The sequence below is a fragment of the Blennius ocellaris genome (assembly GCF_963422515.1).
Source record: "Blennius ocellaris genome assembly, chromosome: 20".
NCBI lineage: Eukaryota > Metazoa > Chordata > Actinopteri > Blenniiformes > Blenniidae > Blennius > Blennius ocellaris.
This window is the reverse complement of record NC_137669.1, coordinates 6,911,669-6,920,897: the sequence shown is the minus strand read 5'-3', so window position 1 is coordinate 6,920,897 and position 9,229 is coordinate 6,911,669. Positions and strand designations below refer to the sequence as shown.

At 45.6% G+C, this 9,229-nt stretch overlaps 1 protein-coding gene across 2 annotated transcripts in view; it reads right to left on the bottom strand.

Moving 5' to 3' along the window:
- The window catches only part of fndc5b (fibronectin type III domain containing 5b), a gene marked incomplete at both ends in the record, with an annotated part of 15,168 nt that extends 12,316 nt beyond the window's left edge, over positions 1-2,852 (bottom strand). The window contains one exon of one of the 2 annotated variants that reach the window (XM_080516441.1): positions 2,764-2,852. In XM_080516441.1, the coding sequence (XP_080372567.1) occupies positions 2,764-2,852 (89 nt within the window). The remainder of the gene's footprint in view (positions 1-2,763) is intronic. The other variant, XM_080516442.1, reaches the window with a different exon arrangement.
- Between the last annotated feature and the right edge of the window lie 6,377 nt (positions 2,853-9,229).

The window sequence follows — 9,229 nt, the reverse complement described above, 5'->3', positions numbered from 1 at the left end:
GAAACGCAGCATTGTGTTTCATCCAGCGATTGAGGAGAGAATTTATCTCAATACGGAGCTCGGCGGAAACATGGCTTGTGATCGATGCGTGTCGAGTCTCTCCTGTGCAGAATCAGCGGAATCATCGATTTATCCATTTACAGCCGCAGACAGGCGGCTTAAACTGGTTTGAACACTTCTCAGAAGCACGTTTTCGGCCCGTTTAAACTCTTCAAATCAAAACTGTTGACGACACTTTTACTCCACTGATTATGCGGAGAAAGCGTACCTTCATTTTTCAACTAAAAAGAACGAGAAAGAGTCATAATTTGGAGTAAATGAAGGTTCATGTTTGGTGTAAATCCAATGGTGCCTTTTACACTGATCTTCACTTACAAATTATGCATTTTAGATATACGTTTTGAAGTATTCTTTCTTTGTGGGGGGGTTCACACAGCTCACAGGCTAATAAAACACAATCACATTTGATAGTTTTGTGTGGAAAAAGTACAAGATTCAGGGGATTTTGATACGAAATGGTGTCTAGAAAAATGTGAAAAAGTCCAATAATGTCAAATTTCAAGCATTCTACAGAGACTGTGCTTTTGGCAGCAATATTTGTTTTGATCATTCTTAATGTTTTGACAACATAGAATCTAATAAAAATATCACGTGCACTGTGCATTGGTGTTACTTCAAAACAATCTGACACAAATCGCAAATTCCCAAAAGTACTAAAGCTGCACTGTTGGTGCCAGAAAGCTGAACTATATTTTCGAAAAATTGAGATGGGGAAACTAAACTGTGTTATATACTTTCAAACATGTGACTTATACTTTTACTCCATGGCACTGATAACCCGAGCTCGACGGCTTCGCATCAGTGAATAAAAGGTTAAATTGTTGAGTTGTTGAGTCATTATTTGGTGAATTGTGCTTTTCACGACTTTTTCCTCCGACTCCTCCGCTGATCTGACCAAAACTAACGCAGTCAGTTCGAAGGTGCTTCTGTTCTATGACTGTTTCCCTTTCCCATTCTCTATATATCATGTGATGTCATCTTCCTTCAGCCTTGCTGTACTCTTCCAAAGAAACGTCTCTTTCTTTCACGTGGTTTCTGACAACGCAGCACAACCATCCCTTTAGAAACGTGACGCCTCGACAGAGACTGAACCCCCCTGCAGCCTGAGACTTGTTCACGGAGTCATTACAGTGAGAATAATGCACTCGCTCATCCTCTCTCCGACCGTCCGCTCAATGCTAACGCCATCATGGAAATGCAGCAGGAGAAGCGGCACACGGCTGGCGAAATGAGTGTTTTCTGTGGGTGACAAACTCTCCCAGAGGCTCCATGAGTGTGTGTGTGTCTGTGTACAGACGAGATGTGTGATGTATTTCTTAGGACTGACTCCCCCTCCTTCTGTTTATCTTCTACAGACGCCCAGAAACAACAATATTGCAGGAGAGGGATTCCTGTCCATTCTTAAGTTGTTTATTGTCAAACAACCCCCTAAAAAACAAGATAAACTCGCTGCAGAATTACAACCAAAAAAAACCAACATAAAATAAATCCCTCTTATCACTCCACTCATCTCCAGCCTGAAGAAGCCAAAACATCAAATCTCTGGAGGCCGAGATAAATCCCACGCGATCTTATCGCCACTATTTGGGCTTTTTTTTTTTTTTTTTTTCCCTTTCAGAGGACCGTCTGTCATCTCGGCTTATCGTCGTGTAACCGAGATCCCACGCCTGGCATAAACGCTCTCCTCCGGCACGTGGGCCTCCGCGGGTTAAAAATATGCAATATCATTAAAAGATGGATGAGATCCTATCTCTTGCACATGCATGATATATGATGATTCGGGCCGAGGCTGCACGTGGAGGCGGAATGACTCCCGTTTGGTTCCCAGCTCCCCTCAGGACACTGACGGAAGCTGCACACTTGGAACCACCCCCCCCCCCACCCCCCCCCACCCCCCCCCCCAAAAAAAGCTCTGTGTCCTCCATCAGTCCTCCAATTATTGCAGAAATTGGATCTTGGATGTCCGGAAGATGGTGAGAAATGACCTTTTTTTCCCCAAGATTTTAAGATGCTGAGATAGAAAGTGATGAAACCAAAGGAAAGATCACTGAAGACTCTCTATTATCAATCTGTTAAGAAGGGTCCACCCTCACCCTCACCCCCGCCTTCTGTTATTGAATTCCAAATAGCCAAACCACACAAAAAAAAATCCCAGAGTGGTCATCTCTCAATCGGAAGGTTGCAGGTTTGATTCCCCGATGTCCACACGTCGAAGCATCCTTGAGCAAGACACTGAACCCCCCCCCCCCCCTTCGTATGGCGGCTGCCCCCATTGCAATGTGAGTGACTGGGTGGTCACAGTGGGGAAAACACATGTGTAAGAGAAATCCATTTAACACTCAATGTAGTTTTCTATACACGCGTGCCTAATCAAGGTGGTAGGGCGGTGTATGTGTGTATGTGTGTGTGTGTGTGTGTGTGTGTGTGGGGGGGGGGGGGGGGGGGGGGATGTCTGACCCTCCCACTATATTAGAATATGCATTGTTCCCCTTTGCATCTGGACTAAAATCATGCAACTTTCTGCCCAAGTCCTGCATTAAGGGACCAACTTGTCTCGGCCATGAATTGTTGCACCTCATGCAGCGCAACGCAAAGTGTCAGAGGGGCCGGTGCAGCAGAGCCCTCCAACCTGTGGTTTGTTTATTTATTTATTTAGGAAGGGGGTGGTAAAAAAAACAAACAAACAAAAAAAACAAAAACAACTCACCGGCGTGAACGGAGGAAACGGAGAGCGAGCCCAGCGCGAGCAGCAGCGGCAGCAGCAGCGCCGCAGACGAGCCTGGTTCAGCCATCCTCCCGCTTCTTCTGGCGAGGCTTCACATCCTGCACGGCCCATCTATGGCATCGCTGTCGGCGGGGAGGGGAGCGAGCGTTTTTCCCGGCCGGAGGAAAAATTAAAAATTGGGAAAAAAAAAAAAAAAAAAAGGAAAACAAAAAATACCGGAGGACCGGAGACGGACGGAGGCGCACACCTGAACTTGGACGCTGCAGCTGCAGGAGGAGGAGGAGGAGGAGGAGGAGGAGGAGGAGGAGGAAGAAAGGGGGGGGTGGAAGAGAGGGGAGGGAGGAGGTGAGGCGGTGCGCTGGTTTGGGTTGTGTCCCGGTGATGGTGATGGACCCCCGTGCGTCTCTCTCTCTCTCTCTCTCTCTCTCTCTCTCTCTCTCTCTCTCTCTCTCTCTCTCTCCGAGACCACCGGCGGAGCGCAGGAGCGCGCGCGGTGGAGAGCGGTGCGAAACAGGAGTGCGCAAGTGCTGCAGACCAACGTGCCCCCCCCAACAGGAACCCCCCTCCCACACACAACTACCTCTCTCTCTCTCTCTCTCTCTCTCTCTCTCGCTCTCTCTCTCACCTGCAGCAAGTTGCAGGAGCAGTGGCGGAAGCAGACTTGTATCCACGAGGTGCCCCAGGTGCTTCAGCAGGTGTCTTCACGTGTCACACCACATACTGATTAAGACGACCTGGTTTTACAGGTTGTGTTGAATATCAAACATGTCTGAACCACCACGCAAAACCGAACCGTGGTGCTCTGGAGCCTGGCTATCACCGAGTCCAACTCCTCAACTCAGTTTTATTTATATAGCGCCAACAGTCATTTCAAAACACTTTTACAGAGAAACACACTGAGCTGGGATTCGCTCAACGCGTCCCTTTTATTTTCAAAATGTTTGAAAATGGTGTTTCTTTACACGAGAACAGCAGAAAACAATGAAAACGATGTTGTTATAGCATTCCGTGAGTTGGCGCTGTTGATTGTTTTTGTATTGAAACCACACACACACACGGGCGCAGAGATCAATACGCCAACAATGGTGAGTATTGACTGGAAATCATGACATTCTGGAGGCAAACCTTGTTCTTACCATACATCTAACACGCCCAGAAGAACTATTTACTACGGCCGCGGTTCAAAAAATTGTATTCAGTGGTTCCGAGCAACGTTGTCCTGTGAACGGACACACAAGGTGCAACAAGGCGTTGACTGTTCTACGTCAACTTGTTGCCTTGAGACATCCCGGTCCCATGGAACGTCCTGCAGCTCGTCTTGGGGGAATCCAAACTGATCCAAGACCAATGATCCCGGTAAATCTCTAAAGAGAGGCGATCTGGGGGGCAGTCCTGAACAGATAAATCTCAATCTTTAAATGTGGATAGATTAGCAGCTCAACTTGGAATCTCTCGCAGAATCACTCTCTCTCTCATGAAGAGTGAGGCATGCCACCTAGTCTTTCAGTTATGACCCAACGTCCATGACCAGAGAGCGTGGGCATGTACACCGACACACTTCAGAATATTCCCTGTTAAGAGCAAATTAGATTCCCCAGGCTAACACAAAGAAACACCTGCCTTAATGTATTTCAGTTCCATAAAACATGAGCTCTCTGCCGTGTAAATTAAAAACAAAGATCAATCCGACATGTGCAGAAAATCAAATCCGAGTGTGATCCGGACACATTAAGGGGTCATATTGGAACTGAAGGGTGTTTACGACTCCAATATCTTGTCAGTATAACAATACTTGTGTTTTATATCTGGTCTAAACAGGCAGCGTGGCTCCTATGTGGCGCATTATTGGGAGAAAGAAGCAATATCATGGAGGTCGATAAAGAGGAAACACATGTTAACGATAAAACCGGGCCAGCTCTGTTACAGAATGATGGCCATTGCTCAACATATTTAAGAACCCGGGGACACGAGTTGGCCACAGATTACACAGATCAATACTTGATTAACATTTCTGCCAGACTCCTCTTCATGTGTGTTTCATTTCAATGAGAAGAGGCCAAGGTGTCAGTCTCTCTTTCTCTCTCTCTCTCTCTCTCTCTGCTCCTCTTTGCTTTTCACCAAGGTCACGAAAAAAACGATTTGAGACCTCGACAGTCGTATCTCTTTGCCCCGCCGCTGACGGGTTTATCACTCGACTCAGGTTCAGACGAGCAAAGTTTCATCCCTCGACCTCTGGCTCCTCCAATGCAGGGGGAAGAAAGAAAAGTCCCTGAATTTTCACTCACCGTCGGTCTCGTCAGTTATTTTGATGAGACGGGATGCAGGGAGATTTATGTATCTGGGAGAACTTCTTCCAGAGGTTAATGCATTTCGGAGCAATGATGGGAGGTTGTGTGGTGATTTGATGGCGGGTGTGACAGTGAGAAGAATACACTATCAGCTGAGCGACTGACGAAGCTCGCTGCTGCGCCTGCAAACACGAGCTTCACGGCAATCCGCTGATACTCTCTGGCCCCATTTACACGGCAAAGATTTCACTGTATTTTGCACCAGAAGCTTTAATTAAAATTGGCTCTATGTTGAGCTTGTCGTCAAACCTTGTAGTAAAGTTTGGTGTTGCGAAGGTGTAGACATTTTCGTCACCTATAGTCTATGTCGCTAAAAAGTAAACCTTTGAAGTTCAGTTTTAAAAGTCATCATGTCTTTATTTTCAACTGGGCTGAATGTGGCAACCTGACCTAAAATGTATTTGACACCCATGCCAGATATTGTCCTCTAAGTTCGTAAACTTTGAAAAGCCAGAAAAGTGAAACAACCTGCCGTCCTCACATGAAGCTGGAGGGTTCAAATTTTCCCTCACAGAGGTATTTCAATCAAAACCCTACGGAGGGATGAATCCTCAGTAAGTGATCGTGCCGCTGCGTTTCATTGAATCAAAAGAGTTCAGATCAGGTTCAACATCCGGAAGAAGAAACACACAAACTTCCCTCTGGAACAAAGTGTTCCACAATCCCGTGAGTCCACAGCAAGTGAAGTTCACGGTGGCACCGCGCAACAGCTCTTGACAGCTCGTTCTCCAGGTTGGATTTCCACTTCGCATAGGCAGGAAGGCAAACGTGGGGCCGACACGTGTTTCCCAGCGAGGAAACCGAGAGCTGGCGAGGTTCAAAACAGGCCTGGAGTGGCCTTAATCCATCGGAGGCTGCAGGGGAACCGGCGAGCTCATGGTCGCTTTGAAGTGGCGTTATCGCTCCACCCCCCCCGGAGCACTTTAATTACGCTGCACTTTAACGTTTGCGTGCGTGGAAGTGGCGCGTGCGTCTCTCTTTTTTTTTTTTTTTTTAGGAAGGGGGAATACTTATGGTGGAGTCATGCAAATGGCGACGACGCAGGATCGCGGGTGAAACGAGGTGAGAAATTCCAGTGGATAGAGAGAAGGCTGGAAAGACGCTCGAATAACAGAAAAGTGGAGACAAAAGAAAAAAGGAGGGAACGGGCTTGAAAGACGAGTGTGTGGTGAAGATATCAAATGGAGCTCCATCCGAACCGGATGCCAAACTGAACCTGCTCAACTTAGCAGGCGCCTCCGCAATGTCACATACACACCTGCACGTGCGCACCCACCATCCTAAAGGAGGAAAGAAAAAAAATCCAGCAACAGCAAAGAGCTGCTGACATCATCAGATCTCCCCTCATTCATGAATATTTGGCCCTTTTCTCCTTGGCTCCCGCAATTCAATTTTAAGGCCCATCTCAAGGGACTAAAGCGATTCACCTTTCCTCGTCTCTCCCTTCCATTACTGCAGGTGACTGAGCCGGCAGAGCGGAGGAGGCACACCGGGACACGGTTTTGTTTCTTTTAGCTTTAATGCGGCAAGTAGTTACATATGGAGTCACTGAATCACAAATACGCAATGGAACGTGCACAAACCTATAAGCGTTTGAATACGAATAATGTAGATAAAGGATGTTTGCACGTAGAAGATAATGGGGGGTGACAGGAGAGTGTGCGTCAAGTCTTTTTCAAGGTTGTGGTCAGTTTCTATCGATCCAATGGAGATTGGGACACTAGGGAGAACCTCTACAGCTCAGAGGTTGCAGTTTCATTCAGAAAGTTTCTGTCAGGCTTTCCAAACCCTTATTTAGTAAAAGCACATCCGGTCCTGGACTGCAGTTTGCTGGTTATTAGAGAGAATTAGAAAAAAAACAAAAAAAAAACCAGGAAGATTATATGTACTGGCCAATCAGCAGTTTGTAAAACCGTTTGTATGTTAGAAAACCAGAGGAAAGTGACTTTTGTTGTATTCAGTGGAAATTGTGAGGAAAGTCATTGTTAGCATGATCATAGATAGTAACTGTAGCCGGATACATGCAGGGCGGCACACCAGCCTGGACCCAGCGGGTGAAATCAGACCTGAACTAGAGCACATACCTTCACCAATGCCAAATTCATCACCATGAAAACCAATGGATTACAAGGTTATTTGAGCCACCACACCACTCATTCCATCATTTGTCATGGGTGCTGGAATTCCTTCATGTTATCACTGTTTAACACAGATGTACCTTGGGAGAAACACAGGCTTTCTTTGCGGTTAACATCGGTAGCATGTTAGCCATTAGCTCATATCGATGCTAACTCGCCGGTCAGATAGCAACATATCGGTGCAAAACATTGATCGAATCGATTGGTCATTGGTTGACGACAAATCATGTTTTTTTTCTTTCTTTCTTTCTTTCGAGCGGTGGGAATGGTGTGGACCAGCAGATGGCGGTCATGCAACTTCACGGATGCCAACCGCCATTGAACCGAAGTGAAGAAGAAGAAGAAGAAGAAGAAGAAGAAGAAGAAGAAGAAGAAGAAGAAGAAGGGAAACACTCATCAGGGATGAAAAATCTGCCAATAAGAGAGAGAGGGAAACAGTAATCAGGGATGGCGAGAGATGTGGGAAACCATGTAGAGAGACAGAACCAGCAGATGGAGGTAATGCCACTTCATGGACGCAAACTGCCATTAAACCCAGGAATATTATGACAGATCATCCCTGAACATTTCTCGAAAGTCGGGTTAGTTGTTGTTAAAAGACATACATACATACATACATACATACATACATACATACATACATACATACATACATACATACATACATACATACATACATACATACATACATACATACATACATACATACATACATACCTAATGTTCCCAATGTTTGTAGGTGAAAGTAATAAGTAATGTAATATCAATGAAAGTCTGAAACAAAAAAACAGTGACATGTTGTCCTTGGGGGATTCTGCAGTCGTGTTTATCCGGGGGCAAACCAAAACAATCCATATTTATATTCTCGACTGCTGCTGATGATTCTCAGTAACAATCGCTTGGTCTGTGTGGAAATGAACTACCTGAGGTTTTCACGAGCAGGTAGGTAGACCGCTGAGATGCTGCTGGGAGTTTCTCATCAGGGCGGGACGAGTAAATGGACGGGTAATTGTCTGACGCAGTGGTGGAGGTTTAGCTCATTTTAAAACACGCCCAACCTCCCACCAAGAGGAGAGGCACAACTTGTTATTCTCTTGTACTATTTGCCATCAGAGGCAGCAGGTATCATTTCTCCTCTGTTCACAGTTCAGACTGGTTTTCATTCTGGAGGCATCCCACCGAGCCCCATCTAATCAGATTAGGTGGAAACATTTACCTCTTAACTCCTCAAGCTCTCAGATGGTATCAGCACACGGTTAGATAGTCTTCATTACTGGATCTCGATGACCTTTGTCAAAATCTGCTTTGAAAACCATTATAACTTCAGATTTAACCTTATGTACTTGAGAATGATTTTAATCTTTTATGTATCCATATCTCTACTTTATCAACAGTCACCTTGTAGCCCAACCGAAACATTTCTGATATACCATACAGAGTCTTATGGAAGTTACTGAAAATTACTCCTTGATGGCTTCTTCTTCACTGAATGGTGAAATTATTTCGTCTTCACACGGTGGTAAATAAACTATGGATGCAAACGTCATGACACTCTGGAGACAAACATTGTTGTTATTGTCCTTCTACCCACACGTGTGCAGAACTATTTTCTATGACCGTGGTGTGCATGCATAGTAGCATTTCAGAAAAGCTGTGTTTTCCCTTGTTTCCACAGAGACCGAGTGTTTTCTAAAAGTTTCATTTTCCTTCATCGACACGGAGGTGGCGTCAAAAAGTTGCAGTTTCAGTCACTCCGAGCACTGTGGTCGTGTGAACGCACCACCGAAAGCGCAACAAAGGTTTTCCATATTCGCTTCAAAACAGTCACTGGCCCTGACAGTTGTGTAACTCACTGAAAATTACTCTAAGGAAGTAACTACTGAACAACTTCTCAACGAGGACGTCTTATCATAGCGCACGTGGCTCTAAAGTTCTGGTGTTGCTTTTCAGCGGACGTC